At 41.1% G+C, this 21,245-nt stretch overlaps 2 protein-coding genes and 1 long non-coding RNA gene across 6 annotated transcripts in view; 1 reads left to right on the top strand and 2 right to left on the bottom strand.

The window, feature by feature from the left end:
• Window positions 1–575: 575 nt before the first annotated feature.
• Window positions 576–6,508, top strand: LOC123382500. The gene is made up of 2 exons (XR_006590942.1): window positions 576–1,520; window positions 4,439–6,508. It is a non-coding gene; the product is annotated as an uncharacterized LOC123382500 (long non-coding RNA).
• ARL6IP1 (ADP ribosylation factor like GTPase 6 interacting protein 1) lies at window positions 2,406–10,998 on the bottom strand. Its single transcript, XM_003998830.6, has 6 exons — window positions 10,824–10,998; window positions 8,285–8,418; window positions 7,691–7,810; window positions 5,266–5,383; window positions 4,557–4,641; window positions 2,406–4,162 (listed from the first exon to the last, which is right to left on the bottom strand). The coding sequence occupies exons 1-6, from the start codon at window positions 10,857–10,859 to the stop codon at window positions 4,044–4,046; spliced, it is 612 nt and encodes a 203-aa protein (XP_003998879.2). The 5' UTR covers window positions 10,860–10,998; the 3' UTR covers window positions 2,406–4,043.
• A 2,365-nt stretch (window positions 10,999–13,363) lies between these two features.
• The window catches only part of SMG1 (SMG1 nonsense mediated mRNA decay associated PI3K related kinase), a 139,888-nt gene continuing 132,006 nt past the window's right edge, over window positions 13,364–21,245 (bottom strand). For 3 of the 4 annotated variants that reach the window (XM_045047987.1, XM_023246642.2, XM_023246640.2), the window contains 3 exons: window positions 20,884–21,063; window positions 20,698–20,804; window positions 13,364–17,907 (listed from right to left, as the gene is read on the bottom strand). In XM_045047987.1, the coding sequence (XP_044903922.1) occupies window positions 17,830–17,907; window positions 20,698–20,804; window positions 20,884–21,063 (365 nt within the window). In that variant the 3' untranslated portion in view covers window positions 13,364–17,829. The remainder of the gene's footprint in view (window positions 17,908–20,697; window positions 20,805–20,883; window positions 21,064–21,245) is intronic. The other variant, XM_023246641.2, reaches the window with a different exon arrangement.

Raw genomic sequence — 21,245 nt, 5'->3', positions numbered from 1 at the left:
CAAATGAGAAAATGAAATTCAATCTGAAATTGACTTTATTTTTTTAATAACGTTTTTATTTATTTATTTTGAAAGAGAGAGAGAGAGCAGAGGAAGGGCAGAGAGGGAGGGAGAGAGAGAGCATCCGAAGCAGGCTCTGCACTGTCAGCACAGAGCCTGATGTGGGGCTCCAACTCACAAACAGTGAGATCACGACCTGGGCCGAAATCAACAGTCAGACGCTTAACAGACTGAGCTACCCAGGCGTCCCCAAATTAACTTAATTTAAAAAGTCAAAGCAGGGGCGCCTGGGTGGCGCAGTCGGTTAAGCGTCCGACTTCAGCCAGGTCACGATCTCACGGTCCGTGAGTTCAAGCCCCGCGTCGGGCTCTGGGCTGATGGCTCAGAGCCTGGAGCCTGTTTCCGATTCTGTGTCTCCCTCTCTCTCTGCCCCTTCCCTGTTCATGCTCTGTCTCTCTCTGTCCCAAAAATAAATAAACGTTGAAAAAAAAAATTAAAAAAAAAAATAAAAAGTCAAAGCAGGGCGCCTGGGTGACTCAGTTGGTTGAGCACAGAACTCTTGATCTTGGCTCAGGTCATGCTCCCCGGGTTGTGGGATTGAGCCCTGCATTGGGCTCCCTGCTGAGGGTGGAGCCTGCTTGAGATTCTCTGTCTCTCCCTCTGCCCCGTTCTCCCCCTCACCCCCACTTGCACAAACAAATCAATCCACCAACCGATAAATGCCAAAACAAAAAAGTGGTTACTTGTCTAAGCTATTAAATTACTTGATGTGGTTTCAGCCTAGGTCTACCTGATGTCAAAACTTGAAGACCTGTGGGGCAATAGATATTCTAGGCTTATAACAGCTCCAAGAACTAGGAAGTAATGGAATCATATAAAGACAGAAACCTCAGAATGCCTGGGCTGAAACTGAGAAATAAGTTGGAGGCATATGGCAACAAGACGAGGGCCATGTGTAAATTGCCTCACAAGCTTGTCATATATGCTGTAGGCAAACTGGAACCTGCTTGCTGAGAGGTCTTTGAAGAGGATTGTGATCTGAGTTGTTAAAATGTTAACACATGGGGGCGCCTGGGTGGCTCAGTCGGTTAAGTGGCCAACTTTTTGAAAAAAAAAAAAAAAATCAACATGTGGAAGATAAAATACTGGTAAAAATCAACTCTCCTCAACACTCACAAATCCCCCTTTTTTTGTCCTGTAAACAGGGCACTTAAAAGTGCCTTTTTTTAGACAGGCACCATGCCCAATGTGGTGCTTGAACTCACAACCCTGAGGTCAAGTCACATGCTCTACCAACTGAGCCAGCCAGGCACACCCCTTAACTCTTCTTCACCCGACCAACTCCAAACAGCCTCCGGTGTCCTGTGAACTCCAGGATGATGGGAACTTCACTGGAGATGGTGTCAAGGCCGGCATCAAAAAAGGACTTTTGCTGGAGCCCGAGCCGGCTCAGGGGTAGCCAAGCTGGCCTGAGAATGAATCACAGCTGGATGGAAGAACACCAGCATTTCAAAACTCAGGTGACCATGGGCAGACCTACCATGACTAAGATTTTCCTTTTCTGGAGATCACCAAACCCACAGAAGGCTCTAAGAAGGAGCCAAACTTTTTGGTGGGGGGTGGGGAGCAATGGTTAGAGGGCTCAGAATTTGATATCGAATCTGTTCCTAAGACCAAGTATAGACAATGAGGCCCACTGATCAAACAATTTAATCCTTTTAAGTAAACTCTATGCCCAATGGGCTCAAACTCACAACCCCAAGATCAAGAGTTGCATGCTGTACTGACTGAGCCAGGCAGGCACTCCTTCCTCAATTAAAAATTTTTTTTTTTTTTTTTTTTTTTTACTATATTTTGAGAGAGAGAGAGCCAGCGCAGGGAAGGGGAAGGCGCAGAAGCAGGAGAGAGAGCAAGTCCTAAGCAGGCTCCACACTCAGAACGGAGCAGGACTCGATCTTACAACCACGAGATGGTGACCTCAGCCAAAATCAAGAGTCAGATGCTTAACTGAGCGAGCCACCCAGGTGCCAGTAAAACTTTTCATGATTAGAGTTCAAAGTACAGACAGAAGTCATCCACCAATAAGCGAGTACGTCATGCAACTCTGAGCTGGGTCCTGCAGAAGTAACCATAACAGGCACTTTCTCTCCAGCCTGCACGGCTCCCTGCCTGTTCTTCCAGCATGGCCCTCTCATACTTCATCTTTGGCCATGGCTTTCCGTTGTATCTCCTTTTCCATCTAGCACGGTGCCTGAAGTTTTGCTGAATCAATTAATTTACACCTTTTATTTCATTTTGTTCTTCAAGAGTAGGCATGTAATGATCACTCAGGGTAGTTCAGTAACTGGATTCACACATCCTGTCAACACCTTAATGGCTAAGGTATAAAGAAAGCAAGACACAAGGAGGGATTCCAGCTTTATTGTTCCCCTTTTACACAAAACCAAGTAGAAGAAATAATACAAGATTAAAACTGCAAAAGTAGTTAATTGGTAGAACACATATACACAAAAAAATCCAGACAGCAAGACAGGCTTATCTACAATGGAAAACACATGTAAAAATTAAGGTAGTTTGTAGGTTTCATATGGAACATTTAAAAAAAAAAAAAAAAATCAAACATTATGCTACAATGGTTGCCATTGTTTACAGTAATATTGAAGGGGAGAAAACAACACTTATTTAGGGACAGATATACCACAAGGTCCAGGTTTTACAGCATCAGTGCAATAAATTCACAAAACTATATTACAGCTACTTAATCAGAGTTTAAGAACTGTTCCCAAATGTCACATTTTCAGCCCTCAGAGTTTCAATTCCTACAGTTTTCAACTATTCTAAATTTCTAGCTACCGAGAGGGAGGATGATTCTACACTTTCCAAGGAGTTACAAAATCTCTGTAGACCAGAGGCCACCTATCGTCGCCAAAAGTCTGCTCTCCCCGACAGCCCCTGCATTCTTCACAGAAATAACTAGGGAAAAAGTCAGATGCCAGCATAGTCACCACCTCGTATGCCCAATCTAAGGGGACCAAAGCAGCCCCCAATTACCTTCAAATGAGAATCTTGAGGCTTACCTTTAAAAGGCTTAGTCTGGTCTTGAAAAATTAGTAGGGATAAGATTTATTTTCTACTGAAATGAAATCTTGACTACATATAGGAAGACTTCTGTCCTTTATTGGCTGGTGTCGGAGTGAAGGTCATAGACCTGAGTCTTAACCTATTATATACTTAGGTTCAGTCAGCTGGAAAATCTGAAATTAAAAATATGCTAAAAATACTTAACACAAACTTTTAGAAGCCTGCTGTTAAAAAGCCTTTAAGGATCTACTAACTCAAAGTCTCAGAGCAAGGAGAGAAGAGCTCTAAGCCTGTCATACTCCCCATTTGGGAAGAAGGATCAGTGTTTCTTACAAATTGCTAAGTTTTGCACGAGGCAGAAACCAACACATACTAGGGCATGGAATTGGTTTCATTTGATTCCAGAAGGATCTTCTCCCACAGTACAGAAACAGTGTGAGGAATGAATCTTAATTGGTCTCTTCATCAGAAGCGGGAAACTTGGTCTCTGTATTCATGGAGCCAGACAGTTTAAGCAGACTGTGGAAGCAGACAGTAGAACCAGCTTCCTGTAGCCACAGACCACTACCTTGTATCTAGCTAAAGCGAAGATCAACAGGAACAATTATCCAACGTCACAGTTAAGTATACTAAAAGGTGAAGTTCACCACTACGTATTTTTAAAGGAAGTTGCCTAAAAGTAAGAATTCAATGAACCTGGGTGAGAAAAATCAAAACAAGTCGTACTCACGAATGAACTGTCCACATAAGGCCAAGTGATGAGAATGCATTCAGCTACACTTCACATGAAGACACTATGCATAAAGCCTTACTTGGCAAGGCTGAATTTCTACTAACTAAGGGCAGAAAGAGGGAGAGCAAGGAGCTACTTCTGTAACATTTCAGAATCCAGACAGCATTAAGAGAAACTGTTCCCAAGGACAAGGTGTATGCCATTCATTACACTCAGTAAAGCAGACGCATTATTCATTTTTCTTTTCTTTTTGTTTGAGAAGCTTATTTATCTCCCTTTTGGCCATTCCAATGTACTTCAAAATGATTCCGTGCTGGTTCAATCCAGGAAGCAACAGTAAGAAAGTCACTTAAAAATAAACAAACAAAATTAAGGAGGCATTAATTAACTTCCTACAGGTGATTACATTTTATAGAAGTTAGTCTCCCAGACTATCAGACACTCCATTACTTTCACTGGTATTGATCCCCTGAAACTTCTGTCACACCCCCCAACCTCAGATAATGAACGCTGCTTATTTTTACCTCTTCCACACCACTTTCTACCTTGGTTAGTATGTCTTAACTTACTCGAAGACCACAAACTCCCAGAAAGCAAGGCTGTAGGTTTTAATTCTCTTTCTAGACTGGCAGTTCCTCCATCGGTACCTTCCAACTCGACAAGCACACAGATACTACTTTACAAAGTCCCACTCAGACCTCTACGGCCAGAATATGTCTACAGCCCCTCCTCAGAGACTTACCTATCAGGTAGGTGAGCAGCAGGTTGTGGACTTGCTGTCCCACCCACGCAACCGCAGCAAGAGAAACGATCATGGTCATGAAGTACTAACAATGAAAACAACGAGAAGTTATCAACCCCTAGAAACAGACCCAGAAGCCTAACTGTAGGACCCTGTTTCAAAGGTTAGAAAATAATCCAGTACTTGTTACAACTTTTCTTAAAAGACTTTGTATCTAAGGATTATATATATCTTACATATTGGGTTTTATGTATTATATAAAAACCCATAGGAAATTCCATTAGGTCTACTTTATAGAATTTATACACATTCCCTTCTAGAATTACTGTCATTATATAAATTAGTTTAAAATCAATTATACTTTTACAATTAATAATTCACATAGTAACCTCATGTGAAGCTAAGAGATAAGAGAATAAATGCTTTTTAAGTATTTGTCTTTTACTTTTATATTAGTAAGCATAGAAGAAACATTTTGCTCTGCTAGAGTACAAAGTTAAATGCAAAATATAATTTTAACTTCCAATAATTCAATCTAATTCATACAGATAAACATTTACAAATGTAGTTGGAGGAGTCAAACCAACGAATAATAAATATCAAACTACAGCTATTAAAACAAAAAGGCCATCATTAGGCTACAATGAATAAAAATGGACTCGAACTTAAAATTTTGCTCTACTTAAATAAGTCAAAACAAAAAAAGTACCATTTTAGGCTTTTCTTCCTTTAGTGTAAAGAGGCGTTTCCACCAGCCCACAGCTCTGCGTCGAGTTTTTACTAGATTGCTACAAATTTCATGGAATCTTTGCTGTTGCTCAGTGGTCCTACAAAAAAATTTTCCCCTTCACTATAAGCAAATCTTTATAGTAAACAGAAAATATCATCCTCTCAAATTTAAAAAGCTATCCCCTAAAGAAAGTCTAAATAAAAAACAATTCACCATTCTCTTATGAACGTGAAAAAGTTTCTGTACTATTAAGACCCCTTGTATAGCACAGGAATGAGTTTTTACATAAAGGCACGTGTAGGGGCGCCTGGGTGGCTCAGTCAGTTGAGCCTCTGACTTCAGCTCAGGTCATGATCTCCCAGTTTGTGAGTTCGAGCCCCGCGTCGGGCTCTGTGCTGACAGCTTGGAGCCTAGAGCCTACTTCAGATTCTCTGTCTCCCTCTCTATCTCTGCTCCTCCCCTGCTCATGGCCTCTCTCTTTCTCGAAAATAAATAAATGTTAAAAAAAAAAAAAAAGACACGTGTATGCACAAAGCCATGGTAATCCCTGGTTCTAAAGCCACATTTAATTATAGTAACAAAAGACTCAAGGCTACTATGGGCCATGTTATAATCAGTATAAACTAATTTCTCTATTCCTGTATTATTTTTCAGATTCTAATGAATCCTGGGTTGTAGCCCATCAGGGTCTCACTGTTTTGAGGAGGACGTTAAGTTTCTGCCCAACAGCTGTATCTGAGCATTCCAGTAAGATGATAACTACATTCCAAGCATAATACTGGGCTTCATGCCCACTTGATGCCAAGGTAGCAACCAACAGCTCAAGTCCAAATTCTTTATAAATTTAGTCCCAGGGAGGGAAAATAGAAATAAAATAAAAATACAAAAAGATCCTCCAAGAAAGCCCTTTTTTGTTTTTTTGAATTATGATTAAAAAAAAAAAAAAGTTCACCCTTGTATTGTCTTTGCTACACAGATATGATGGCTGCTGTAGACCCTCATTGGGCAGATATGTACCTTTCTCTCCTCTAGTTCTTGTCCCTGTAAAACTGCAGTGACAGATACAGCAGAAGGGCTCCTGATGAGCCCTGAGACTCCTTGTCAGCAGCTGGACCTTACATGCTGCCCATGGTCAAGGCTGAATTGTGGCTATGAAACAGTGTTCTTCCTTCTCCATTTAGATCAAAAAATAAAATTGTTGTGGACTGAGCCACATACTGATTACCATGAAACGTTCACTGTTTACTTCTGAAAAATTTTCTCCCAGAGTTATGAATTAGCAGATTAGAATGTCATCTGACTAATAAACTCAAGGTCAGAGGATGATGTCCTTTGTTAAGTTGTTACATTACATGGTTACAAACTTGCCCAAAACACAGCAGCAATGCATTGTTACATGTGAAAAACAATTCAAAGGACATTTTCTACCACTAATCCATTCTGCTATAGGGGAAACATCTTTAAACAAACATGCTTAATTATCCCATAACTTAAGCATATTCCCCTAAAATGTCCAAATTTATTCTTAAAGATCCATAAGGCATATTAATTTAAAAAGTCTTAATTTTACAGAATTATAATTTATAAATTATATAATTATAAAAAATATTTTTAATTTATAGTTATATATAAAAATTATATAATTTATAAAATTATAAAATAATTTGGTATTATACTTTGTTATTATAATTGAACAAAAAACTAAAGGCACATGTAGACTACTAATCAAATTAAAATAAACAACCAAGGAAGAACAGCAACTAGGACCAAAAAAACAAACAAAAAATCTACTCCATCTAGTTTTGTTATTTTTTGGATCAGAAGGAAGTTAGAATATTTGAATGAATCTGTTCTGAAGCACTTGCTATGCATTTAGCTAACTACCACTACACTGCCTCAGTATCAACCTTAAACACAAGATCAATCTTAAAAGTCAAAATATTTCACAGCACTTAGAACAGTGCCTAACAGCAGACATTCATTACATAAATGGACAAAAAAATCTGTTACTATTTCCGTATTCTTTCAAAAATAGCTTGCGAAATATACTATCTTAAATATCAAAGAAAATGAATGTAAAATGTAAACAATTTCTACAGAAAGTTCATTATGAGTTCTGCAGTATTTGAGAAAACATTACCTCAAAAAATATCACTTTAATAAAAGGTCTATAAAGAAAAAAAAAAAAAAGCCAAAATAAATGCTAGCCCATAAAGGAACTATGGAACTGTAAATACTGAAAATTCATGATTTATATGCATCACCTAAGAAATTCTTCACGTAAAAGCAACAATCCTAACCTCTAGGTATCTGATGATTAGACAATTCTCGCTGCATAGTAATCACAGCCACCAGGTTCAGTAACTTCACAGAAATTAGACTGCCAAGTCATTAAGCCACCTACCATTTATTGGAGCCAAAAATTCTAGGAGCCAGAATGGGAACAAGGTAGTCAGCCAAGCACAAAAACATAACAAAACAGGAAACACCAGACAGAACAGATGGATCTAGATAGTAGATAGTCCTGTTTAAAAAATAATAATAATGAAGGTTAGAAAAACACAGTCATTATTATTCCTAGTTGAAGACATTTATTCATTTAATCCTTTGAGTCTTAAAGATGTTATCTGCCCTCTTCCTTCTAAGTTTCTCACAAGTGGTTTTCCGAGAAGCCTCAGAATACATGACATCATAGCTGCAATGGTTAATGTGAATATCGAGACAAAAGCTCCCTGGGGCCCTCAATACCTTTTAGGAGTGTAAAGGATCCTAAGACCAAAAAGGGTGAGCGCCACTGATTTTTTCAACTGCATTAGGTGACCGAGCTTACATAAGTACTATAAATTCTGAAAACTAGGGGAAGTGCTTTAAGAAAACGCATTCTTTACAGATTACACAATACAAAAGACTTAAGGCACTTTCAAAAATGGAGGCCGGGTATTACCTGAGCCCTTATTAATAACAAGTACAATCCATATTAATTTAAGAGCTCACTTACAGAAACACCAAAGAAACCACACCCATGATGGCAGGTGGAAACCAGGCTCTTTCCCATCTGAGGACTTTATCAGCCATCAGCATCACTTCTCCCCATCCTTGAAGCTGCTCTTCCAGACTTGCAGTCTCTGCGGCCTGCAGAGAAGATCAACGTGTAAAGTGATCATTTTACTGCTTTCGGCATCTCTGTGCTTCCTTAAGAGGTAAATTATTTTTAAGGCACCAAGAATGTAAAACAGCTCTTAACCAAATCATTATCTTAAATCAGTTTCTAGGGGCGCCTGGGTGGCGCAGTCGGTTAAGCGTCCGACTTCAGCCAGGTCACGATCTCGCGGTCCGTGAGTTCGAGCCCCGCGTCAGGCTCTGGGCTGATGGCTCAGAGCCTGGAGCCTGTTTCCGATTCTGTGTCTCCCTCTCTCTCTGCCCCTCCCCCATTCATGCTCTGTCTCTGTCCCAAAAATAAATAAACGTTGAAAAAAAAAATTAAAAAAAAAAAAAATCAGTTTCTAAAACACTCTGCCATTTTGGTATCAAAGACAGAAATTAATTACGAGTAAAAAAACAAACAAACCCCACCTATCGTTCAGTGGTCAACTTCCAAGTCCAGGCACTGGGCTACTCTTTTCATAAAGAATGTGACATAATTCCTATAAAGCCCCTCAAGGTGGGGATAATTAGACTCATTTAACAATTAAAGAAAGTGGGCTCAGAATGGTAACTAGCTTTCTCAAAGTCATGGACTACTAAGTGGCAGCCCTCAAAATATAAAATTAAATCACATTAAGTTCACTCATTTTTCGGGTGGTTAGAACAGATCTGTTGTTTTGTCATTTCACTGATTTATACCCCTACTTCTAAAGCCATTAGGAAAGCCTCTCCCTGAACAGCATTCAATTTTTAAAATAGCTTTGTGTAATGGAATCATTTCGATGCTGGCATCATTTGCACAATTAAGTCAAACTACTTTCACCAAATTACATGAGGCATCTTAAGCTCAATATATCTCAATACACGGAGTGCTTCTTACACTTACCAGGACATCTGGTGAGACTTCAAATTTCTCTGCGAAGTAGGCTTTTAGGATAAGCTAATGTGGTAAAAAGCCCTTAAACTGGTTTTGGTACAGGAAAAATAAATGAAACAAGAAACCCACATGTTCTTATAAATGTTATCACAGGGAAAGATGCAAATGCAGCCTAATCATAATAAACATGCTATCTGTGCCACACTCATCACTTAGGTGACTTTCACATTTCTGACTTTGTATATCCTGCTTAACACAGTTAAACACGGGATTACTATGTGCCACAAACTCAAGTATTTTATATACTTATGCTTTAATTCATCCTCCCAACAAGCTAAAAGGATGGTATTGTTACACTATCAGATACGCAGAGGTTAAGAGATCTGAATTGAGGAAATGCAAGGCCTTGTTCTCAAGTTACGCTGCTCTGCTGGAAAGAACAGTTAAGCTCCAGGTCAAGCAGGATCTGTCGTTTCAGTAAGCTGTGTGAATCTGGGCAATTTCTTTGTGCTTCAATCAATCCTCTTAAATGGAACCTGGCTGGGGCTAACTATGCCAACTATTGAGAAGTGTGTGCGTTTAAAGGAGTAGGTCATGCATTTCTAAAAACCAACGCAAGATGAAAATCGTGCACAATCAAAACTGCTCTGCAAAGTCATTTAATTAGTTAGCATCTGGGCTCTTGGAAAAATCAATCGTCAAACACTAAATTCTTTGGTTCCTCTATTCATTGTGGTCGTGGTGTGTGTCCGGTCTTTCCTTGGGGAAAAGCGACGGAGACGAAGCAAGGATTTCTCCCGTGTTTTTTTGTTTGTTTTTGCCAGATCATGCCGTGAAACTTGTAGTGAGGTTGACTCTGTCCGCCTGTGATAACGTCACTGCAGTTCCTTCGGACCCCTGCTTATTCTAAGGTCGTCCTGTGACACACACACACCCCTTACAAACTCCAGACGAAAGCCAGGTCCTCCCACTATCCACCTTGCTGGTCTCCTAGTCCCGGTTCCCCGCGGTGAGCTCAGAGCCTCCTTGCGGTTTAAGCTGTGCCAGCTCTAATAAATTCTCGCCAGCAGCCCCTTGACCCTCCACCTCTGCCCAAGTATTGGGGGGGTGGGGGGCGGAGAAAAGAACGAAACCCAGATACGACTGGGGACCTGGGACTGAGAAGCTCTCGACAGGCCACTCGCGGCCCTCTGTCCCAGGCTGCACCCCAGGTTTATCAAAGCCCTCCTACTCCCACTTCCTCTTCATCCCCTATTCGCGGTGATCACTCGCGGTGCCTGATCACGCGCCCTCCTCCCCCCGTCGCGTACCCTCCCCGGGATGTTAGGGGTCGATACATCTAGCGACCGCCACACTGGAGCTACCTAAGAGGCCCAAGGGGCAGGCGGCGTCGTCTGCGCCCGGGAACCGGGAGAGGAGGGCGGGGCCCGCTACAGGGCATAGGAACGAGGCCGCAGCACCGCCTGGCGAAGCCAACCGATGTCCGGAGGCCCTGCTCGGCTCCCCCTCGACTCACCAGCAGGTTGGTGCTGCGATTGTCTCCCTCCGCCATCGTCCCTGAGGCGCTGCCTTAGCGAACACAGCCCACTCTCCCAACGAGTCTTCCGCAGAGCCCTGCACGGCGACCCCAACGCGAGGGTACGCCCCGCAGGCCACTTATATAGGCCAGCCCCCTTTCCCGACAGTCCCCGCAAGGCCCGCTCCTCATTGGGTGGATTCAACTCAAGTTTAAGGGTAGCCGGACCAACCGCTGCTCAGCGCATGGCTTGAAATCGAGGTCAAAGGACACCGAGGCGGCGCAGGGCCGAGGGGGCGGGGACAAGGAATGACCAACCAGCGCCCAGGAGCCGCATGACGCCCCGCCCAGGCCTTTGGGTAGCGGTTGAACTGCCGCATCCTCCTGCTCGGTCTGTCAGCGGACGGAGCGGGTGTGGCCGCCGTGGTCGCTCTCGGACCCCCCCCTACTGGAGTTCAAAGCAGCTAAGGGGCCTTGCTGGAATTTTAGTCCTTGAAGAAGTTGGACTTGCATTATCAGGCGGGGGGCGGAGGGCGGAGGCGGGCGCGTGACACTAACCTCGCTGTGATTTAGAGGCCCGGTGCCCGTCGCCCTCGCTGTGGCCCTGCACGGCCCTGTCTTCTAATCCCTGCTCTGGCCGCCCCACCCAGGCCCCTGAGTCTCGGAGACTCGTGCCCGCCCCAGGAGATTTTGAGCACAAGTAAAAGAGCTGTTTATGTAAATTTGTAGCAGTTTTTCCCATCAGTTAAGAGTAAGGCCTATAGCTTGATGGAGGAAGGACGAGGGGAGGGGGCGGATTCTGGGTTTAGTTCTCAAACTTGTGAAAAATGCACCAAGTTACGAAGTTGGCTTACTGGGTCTTCAGGAAAATCCTTTGTGGGGCAGGGCGTTTCAGTTACTTAGGGAACCAGGAACTCCTTCTCCATCAAGGGTCATGCCAAGGAAAGATGTTAAATAAACCGTCTGCTAAGCAGTGGAATTCATAAGCAATTTAAGAACTAGATGAACTACTAGATAGATACTCTACTTACTAGATAAATAACTTCCACCTCTTTTCTCTGCAGGATTGCAAAATGCATTAAGTGCTTGATTTTTTATTAATAGGAACAAAACTATGCCAGATGTGGACCTGGTCAGATAGGTTTCAGGAAACTTTACCGTAGCTTTTAACTTACAACCTTTTATCCTTTTATAATCACCTGTATTATGCCACAAGTTTAAATTTATTTTAAAAGTATTACTTAAATAACTACCAGGTTCCTAAGCGTTCAGGGAAGGCATAAAGAGATGTGAGAGAACAAGCCAGTGGGGAAAGGAGCATTGTGAATTTCATGGAAGGGTGTGAATTACCACAAATCTTTGGGGCGGGAGAGGTGGGGGGAGGGCGGGGGGGGGGGGGGGAGGATCTGGATGAGGTATAAATACTTGGGGGGAAGTAACCGTTTACAAAGGAAGGGGGACTCTTAAATATATGTGCCACTTTGCGGAATGTTGGAGTGGGGATCGGTTTTGTGGGTAAGATGGAGCCGGCTGATAGAGATCCCATTTGGGGAGATTTTAAGCTATGAAGTTTGAGGAGCAGGCCCTTGCCTACCTCTTCAAAAGGACATTAAAAGGTCCCTATCAGTAGCCACATAATTAGTGAATATATTTAGCACTGTGTGCAAAATATTGATCTAGACACGGTAACATCCGCATCCAAAGGAGAAGCCACAGAATTATTATGCTTTAAAAATGACACTTCTACTCTGGGAAATCACCCTCTGCTACAAAATGCGTCTGATTCAGCCAAGTTCCCTATGTACAACTTCAACACCAGCTTGCGAAACTGAGGTAGGTGAAAAAAACGGAAGCACCTCCAACAGCACAGGTTGCCCCAGTCCCCAGTTACTTTTGTTACTCAAGGAATGAGGTCCCAGACCTATTGGCAGCTTCACAGCACAGAAGCCCTGCTGTAAGGTCTTTCTGTAAACTTCCAGTTGGCCTAATCATTAAAAAACACCTACCCTCAAGGGCTTTCTTTTGCCCTTTGTTTTTATACAACAAAAATAGGATGTGATCTTTTATACAACAAAAATAGGATGTGCCCAATGATGACACGGTTCACATAAATCCTCTTAAAATGAACTGGCAAGAACAAAATGCAATCTCATTTCCAGATACTGAAACAAGCCAGACATTTTCATTCTATGAGCTTTCATACCCCAGGGAATATACATATTAAAAATGTGCTATAGTTTTGTTTTTAAATAATGACAAGCTGATTAAATTATACCTTGATACTAGAACTTACCCACAGAAGTAAAATTTTAGCTGCTGCTCAAAAATATACTTTGACGATTAAAAAATTACTTTGAGGTCCACCCACCTGGCTCAGGCAGAGAATGTGACTCTTGACCTCAGGGTTAAATTCAAGCCCCACGCTGGATATAGAGATTACTTAAAAACAAAATCTTTAAAAAACAAAACCAAAACCTCTAACCATACTGAAAAAGTAAGCTTTCTGAAACTTACTTCAACCAATAAATCCAGAGCTTAAATGCTATGTCTTTCTTTAAGACTTTATTTTCTGAAAAACAGGTATTTCATACAATCTTTGCTGTGTTAATGCAAATATGCACAAAGTAGGCATGTATTTTTGTTTTCCAAAAGATGCATTATGAACATTTTCAGGAAGCTGGTGTGATTTATTCAACTTTTAATCTTAAATACAATCACAAAATTATATCCATCAGGAGGCATTACAACCTTTTGTACAGAGAAGCCACTTTATTTATACAATGTTACTAGGACAAGGAAGATTCATTTAAACTCAATTTGCTCTTATAAGGGTAAAGTAAATTAACAAATGAAGTATGATGTTGCCACTGACATTACAGGTGGAAATATAAGAGAAATTTAAAACAGGAAAATAACTGACACAACAACTTTAAACAGGAGCTGAAACTTGGACTGTCAGGCAGAGAAAAGAAAAAAAAATCAGCCTGTTTTGAAAGAAAAACATTCTACAAGCCTGCATTTCAGGAGAACATGCAATTCCTTAAGTTTACCATCTTCAAAAATCAAACTAATTGTATGACATTTTTACATTAGCACAACAAACAGCTTTTCCCTAGTAAGCCCAATTTCCCGCAGAAAGCAAGGGACTCTGAGTTGGTTCATGTTGTACAACTAACCCTTAACCTGTAAAGCTTCTCAATTGGGAGTCCATTTGCCTTTTTGTAAATAAGGGATGGTGGTGATGTTACTCAGGCCTAAAAAGCAGGAAAAGTGCAACAAATCCTGAGGGGTTCATAATACAGGGGACTCCCCCTTCTGCAATGTTTGGAAAAACGTGTAACCCTAAGCTAGCTTTTCCCCACAGGAGGAAAATTTCTAATACAACCCATACATTGAAAACAAAATCTACCTTCTTTAAGTGACCCTTACATTACTATAGTCTACCTCCCTGATTTAAGGGGGGAAAGTCCTAGCTCTAAATTACATTTTACAAGCCCACGATGATAGAGCATGGAAGGTCACTGTTTTTCACATTCATCTAATCTTATGTAAAACAAAGGTATGTGCGCTAACAGTAAAGCATTTGCTGATTTTTGATGTATATGAATCGGTCTAACAGGCTAATTGTAGGTGCTTCCTTTCATATGAAAAGAATTAGGTAAAAGAAGAACCAGCCCCTTTGATTTTAATACTGCCAAAACAAGTAAGCCCCCAGAATAATTACAAATATGTGGAGGATAATAGGCCAGGAAGACTTTTCAATTTAAAGTACTGCCTATAATACCCCAGATTTAAAAGGACCTAAGATTGCACATCAACTCTAATATTTTTGGCTGTACTTGCATTGCCCTGCTCGGCATTTTTTAATGGCTCTTTCCTTAAATTTCACACGTCAGAACAACCACAATTAAAAAACAAAAACAATGCAGAAGACACCAAACACGGACAGTATTAAGAAAAACTACACACTAAGCTTCATAGTGGCAAGTGTTAAGGGCAGAAGTTACGAAAGTTTTTCTTTGTATTACAAACCCTCACCCTGAACTTGGGGTTTGGGCTCTTAAAAAAAAAAAAAAAAAATTAGGGAAGCAGATCAAGAGCTTGATTATCAGTTCACACAGAGAAATCTCACGTATCTCAAAAACACTCACCACAAGTGCCAGACGCAAAAGAATCTCAATAATCCTAGCAAACTATGTTAACTCATGACCAGAGAGAATGAGATCCTGCAAGACACAGCGAAGAAAGACTAAACGAGAAATACACACAGCTCCGTAAACCACTAAGCCTCCACAGCTCTGTAGAGATATCAACTAAAATTCAGGCAATTTTAGAAAATCAAAGACAACAAAACACTTACGATCAACTTCAATTTCCAAGGGTACTTTGAATGGAAGAAGAGGTTGTAGGTTATTGTATACCCCCTGAATCTTGGAGAGAAAGGAAAAGAGAGGAGCAGATCCCTGGTTGTCCACAGGTATTCTGTATCAGCAAAGACATGTGACTTCACAACTACCGCACTCTCAACTTTATCTTACAAAACAATCCCCCCAGTATTGCGCTGGCTTCTCAGTCTGCTCCATCACTAGGGCCTTTCACCACGGATTACATCTGCTGAGTTTGCTTCCAACGGTTCAAAAAGCCAAGGCTGCTTACAGAAAGACTTCCCAGACGAAGGCAAACTGTACAGATCAGGGTCTTATTATGCAGAGTGCAGTAAAGAGCAAGCTTTGAAGTCATCGGTCACATCTGCCCCACAACCAAACATGTATGATGCCACACTATTTCTTCTCAGAGGGACCATTTTAAAATAAAAGCGATGGATAATTTATCAGAGGCACATGTTTCTGATATAAAGCTGTTTTGTTTTTGCTCGGATAAGGTGCCAGGTACCTCTGAAGCCTGAAATTCTCAGGCAATAAAACCCACCTATTTCCTTTACCTTCCTTACCTAAAAAAAAAGCAATTTCTGTCGGGACAAACTAGTGTGACCTTGTTTTATCACTGTGATAAAAGTTTTCCCTTGTGACAACAAAGAATGTCGCCGGAAAGACTTTACTTTTGAGAGAGCAGAGGTAATCAGGTGATGGACGCGGCAGCTCCCACAGAGCCTCGAGGAAATAAAGCAGCGTGCAAAACACAATATGGCATCATTATTCCAGATAGGTTGTTTCGATTGTGAAAATAAGGTCCAAATGAATGAAGAAAATAAAATTTGATGCACTAGGTTCCTTAACTGGCTATTGGACACATGGGTATTTGAAAATACCACCTTGCTTGCAATACTTGCCTAAGTATTAAAAAAAGCACTGATCCTGAGATGCATTCTCTCACGGGTACCTAAGGATTATAGATTAAGGTGGCAATCAGAATACAGAAAAGGCCAGAGCTACGTGGAATTTTTCCTTAATACCCTTCAAGTTTGTCTGTGAAGACCGGCGACCAGAAATGATCACAGTCCTAATCTCTAAAATGCAGGAAAAATGTATTCAATCAAGATTTTGTGTTCTATTTTGTGTTGATACGTGATTTTAAGAATCCTATCCTAGTCTGTGTTTTATTGTGGATCAACAATTCAGCTTACAGTACTGAAATGCAACACTAAATTTAAGGAAACCTTGATCATGAATTCACAGCAAACTATTAAAATTGTGCAAAAAGTAAAGGACTTCACAGATTAATAACTGAACTTAATAAACGATGGCGGTGGTTCTTATTTGCTGATGTTTCATGTACATGTCCTAAAATGCCAGGTAAACCAAAGCACTTTTAATTTACACTTTGTAAATTAAAAGTATCAAATGAGAAAACTGAATTAAAAAACATTTCACTCTACCTCCACCAGAACATCACTTTATTGTTAATCTGTCATCAACAATGTAAAACTCTAATGGGTACTCTATCCTGGTTTTTAAAAAGGTAAAAGATTACATTGGATTAGCTACTTTCTATGAAAGAAACTACAGCAATCACAGAAGAGGGAAAATTTGAATGACCTCCCCAAAAATGCACACTATAAGCAAAGGGGAGTGTACATTAAATCAAATGTCTGTTAGATTCATTACTTTTGAATGCACAGTAACAATTCTGGAAACTGTACATGATAGAATCACAGAAATGACTTAAATAACCAGGATTACATTTTGTATGTGATCATCAGACCTTTAAACAATCCTTGAATTTTCCATGTTATCAGTGGTTTTGGAGAAATTCCTGTTTATCACTCCAAATAGGTTGTTAACAGCATCGAGACGGAAGTATATGAAATGTAAGGATTGAAATAAAAGTAAATTTGAAAGATGGCTAATCTACTAGATCAGGTAAAAGGAGGATGGGTAGATGGTGTGGGGTTGGGGGAGGAGGACAGGACGATGGGTAGTTTTTTTTTCCCCTTCATTTCAGAAGTAAGTTCTTCCAATGTAGTGTATCTGTTACATAGCTCTCCATTTCCAGTCCATTTCTGAAATTCTTATCGCATAGCCTTTTTGTGCCTACTGGTCAACCCAACCAGTACTGTTGCCAAGCAACAAGTGTTACACGAGAATCTGAATGCATCAAATCTTCCTTGGCTGTGATTTCTTCGCGGCCCCAGTCTTCTCTGTTTCTGAGCGGGGTTTGTTTTTTCCTGGATTGTACACACAGGGTCAGGTGGAATGGAGTTCCAAATCACTCTGTGCTCCGCGGCATCCCGATTTCTTTCTGCAGCTAACCTCCTGACACGTTTGCAGCTGTTCTGTGGCAGAAAGACAATCTCCATGTTCAGGCGGTGAGCTTTCTTTCTTTCACCCTTGACCCTGGGGTTGCAGGCCATGGTGTTGGGCGTATCCCTGAGTGCAGCTGTCCTGCAGGATTCACTTCCTAGCGCCCCGAGATTTCCTAGGTTTCCTCAGAGTAAGCCCCCAGTTGCATCACCACCGACTGTGGTGTGGCTTTGGATGCCTGAGGCTGAGTTGATTCTGGTGGATGTCTGACCTCGCTTAACCAGACTCATCTACTGTCTTGCCATTCATACCCAGGCTGTCCAACCTTCATACAGCTGAGCCAAGTTATCTAGATTAGTTGCTTCCTTAATGACATAGTCAACCTGTAAAAGTAGGCAGGATAATATTTTAAACCATTTAAAACTTCAAAGGACATATATGAGTTCTAAGAATTGTTTAAAAGTAAGTTTCTAATCACCCAAATTAATTGCCCACAGGACATGTCATTGCTATGGTGGAGAGGTTAAGTAACCTGAGCTTCCCTCATAATCCCAGAGTTTACAAGAGGTGTGTCTTGGGAAAATCAAAAATCCCTTTGAAGCTTGTCAATCCTTAGATGAAGAGAGCCCCCACTGACCCCACAGGTGCTCCTGGGGTTAAACACATGAAGTCACTAGGTAAATGCTTAGGCAGCGTATAAGAAAGTGCCTGGCACATTCTGCAATACAGTTGGGTACTCAACAAATACCTTGATTCTGACTCAGCTAAATTTTCTTTTATAGTAAGAGATATAATTATCTCTGTATCCAGAGAATCCAGAGGATCCAATTGTATATTAAATGCTCAATATAGGGCTGCTGAATGATGACTTATACCAAAAGCCGTGCACAAAGATCTCTACACTTACCCCACTCCTCTAAGTCCCTTAACTCTCTTTTATATAAAATTTAGTAACTATCAGAATAAAAAGCACAATAGCCAAAGATCCTTCAAACAAATGGACAGAGAGCGAAGATAGGCAGTCGCGAAAGTACACAAGCTATTAACCTACCAGAAAGCTTCGGAAGCAAAGATACCCCTCTGACTCCATATCGTCCATGGTTTTTTTAAGTTTATTTATTTTGAAAGAGAGAGTGAACATGTGTAGGGGGCGGGGGGGATGAATCAATCCCAAGCAGGCTCCACACTGTCGGCACACAGCCCTACACAGGGCTCAAAACACAAATGGTGAGATCATGACCTCAGCCAAAACCAAGAATCGGACACTTAACCTAAGACTGAGCCACCCAGGCACCCCTGTCCATGGATTTTTTTTTTTTAACAAACTTGGTAATTTCTAAGGAAGTACCTCTTGACCAAGAAGAGTTTAAGTTTCTACACAGTAGTGCAGCAGCATTTAAAATTAAAAAAAACTTTTAGTGCTGATGTTAAAACTGAATTGTGGATGTCAAAACATTGAAAACAGGGTAATCATAGTCTCATATTTTCAACCCACAGAAGAAAAGGTACATTTGTAAAGGAGAATTCAGGAGAACACACTACCATTGACCAAATGACCTAACTTAGTAACACAAAAGATGGCACACTGACCGGTGTCCCTTAATGTAAAATTCTGAGAAAGACACATCAGCGACATAGCATTCCTGACAAAAATGTTGATTCTGAATTTAATTATGAGGAAAATATCAGACAAATAAAAAGTGAGGCACATTCTACAAAATGACTGGTCTGGACACATCAAAAAGGTCAATGTCATAAAAGAAAAAGAGGAAAAGAAAACGATCAGAAACTGTTCTAGACGTTGAAGACAACTAAAAAATAGAACAAGTAGGGGCGCCTAGGTGGCGCAGTCGGTTAAGCGTCCGACTTCAGCCAGGTCACGATCTCGCGGTCCGTGAGTTCGAGCCCCGCGTCGGGCTCTGGGCTGATGGCTCCGAGCCTGGAGCCTGTTTCCGATTCTGTGTCTCCCTCTCTCTCTGCCCCTCCCCCGTTCATGCTCTGTCTCTCTCTGTCCCAAAAATAAATAAACGTTGAAAAAAAAAAATAGAACAAGTATATGAAATGAAGATGAGCCTTGACTAGATCTTGTTGGGGGCAGAGCAGGCGGTTCAAGAGAGAAGGGCTAAACAATAAAGGCCATCCGGGGATAACTGGAGAAATCCGAGTATGGACTGAATGTTAGGTAACAACCAATGTTAGCATCAATGGTAAGTTTCCTGAGTTAATGTTTTGTCTAGGAGACATATATTGAAGTATTTATTAATTTTTTAATAATACATAATAATACCTAGTAACACTTCATGCCTAAATACTTCAATATATGGGGCAACTGGGTGGCTCAAGTTGGTTAAGCTTTCGACTCAGGTCATGATCTTGCGGTTCATGAGTTTGAGGCCCGCATCGGGCTCTGTGCTGACAGCTCAGACCCTGGAGCCTGCTTCAGATTCTGTGTCTCCCTCTCTCTCTCTCTCTCTCTGCCCCTCCCCTGCTCGCATTCTCTCTTGAGCATACATGCTCTCAAAAATAAACATTAAGAAAATTAATTTTTCAAAATAAACAGCTAGAGGGGAATTCATTCTCAAATATATAATTTTAATAACACTAATGAGAAAATTTCAGAGTAATGACTTCAGACAAACTGACACCCCCAAACACTTTATAGATACTATTCCCGCACCCAAACATCACCCTCATTTCATTGGAAACCTTCAGACAGTCCTCTTTAAAATGCAGATTAACTGTGTTCTCGTGGAGGAGAGAGGGTCAAGTCACACTTCTAATTTCTGCTAAAAGAGGGACTGGGGAGAAAGGAACATGCTAACAGGGTAGTCAGAATAAAATGGTGAATGTTTGACAACTCCAGAGTTATGTTACTCAAAATCTTCGGAATCCCGAAAATAAATTCCCGTTCCTCATTTCTTGATGAACCTCCAAGAATATGGGTGAGTTTATCTTTTAACCTGTACTGTTTCAGCAGCATGAAAATGTGTAGATCAAGTTTAAAAATGGTCACCTGGGGGCACCTGGCTGGCTCAGTCAGAAGAGCATGTGATTCCTGATCTTGAGGTCACAAGTTCGAGCCCCACATGGGGTGCAGAGATTACTTAAATAAAACTTTTAAAAAAATAATAAAAATAATTAAAGTAATAAATAAATAATTTTTAAAAGGTCACCTGTTCAGCAACTGACATCCTCCTATTTGGATCAACATCTCGGCCCTCTAGCTTGGCTTTCACTCTCTTCCACACACTCACTGCATATGAGTTTCTCTCTTGCACAGCTACAAAGCAATGGAAACATAGAAGTCAAACCACAACTTTGTACAAGTATCTAAGGCACCCTTATTCTTACTAACTTACCCTTCCCAGTTTTAGGGTCTCTGACAGCCTTTTTAGGACTACAAGCAACACTCTTGCCAGTTCCTGGAATGGTGCTTGGTGGAGTATCGGCTGATGTGGCAAGATTTTTCTGAATCAGCTTTCTAGCGTTCTGTGACATCACATCAGGCTGAGTCTTCTGGCCAGTGTTGCTCCGGACTGCTACAGGGAAAGAGTAGGTAGCTCAATTCACATGTAAACAGAAGAAGGAGGGAGACAAAGAGCAGGGCAGGGCTCTCTCAACCATCAACTACACATATATAGCCACAAAGGTGAGTATGATTTTAGAACCTTAAAATCCTTATCCCTTCAAATAGATACTGTCCTCTGAAAAATACAGCCTA

Source organism: Felis catus, chromosome E3, assembly GCF_018350175.1.
Source record: "Felis catus isolate Fca126 chromosome E3, F.catus_Fca126_mat1.0, whole genome shotgun sequence".
NCBI lineage: Eukaryota > Metazoa > Chordata > Mammalia > Carnivora > Felidae > Felis > Felis catus.
Note: the sequence above shows the minus strand (reverse complement) of the source record. Positions and strands in the feature narration are given on the sequence as shown.

Bases quoted from the DNA above. Each gene is read 5' to 3' on its own strand.
- ARL6IP1 (XM_003998830.6), bottom strand. From the start codon at position 10,859: ATGGCGGAGGGAGACAATCGCAGCACCAACCTGCTG. The intron at 8,419-10,823 runs GTGAGTCGAGGG...TCTTCTCTGCAG, and splicing joins ATCGCAGCACCAACCTGCTG to GCCGCAGAGACTGCAAGTCT. The intron at 4,163-4,556 runs GTAAGTCTCTGA...TTTATTTTTAAG, and splicing joins GCTGCTCACCTACCTGATAG to TGACTTTCTTACTGTTGCTT.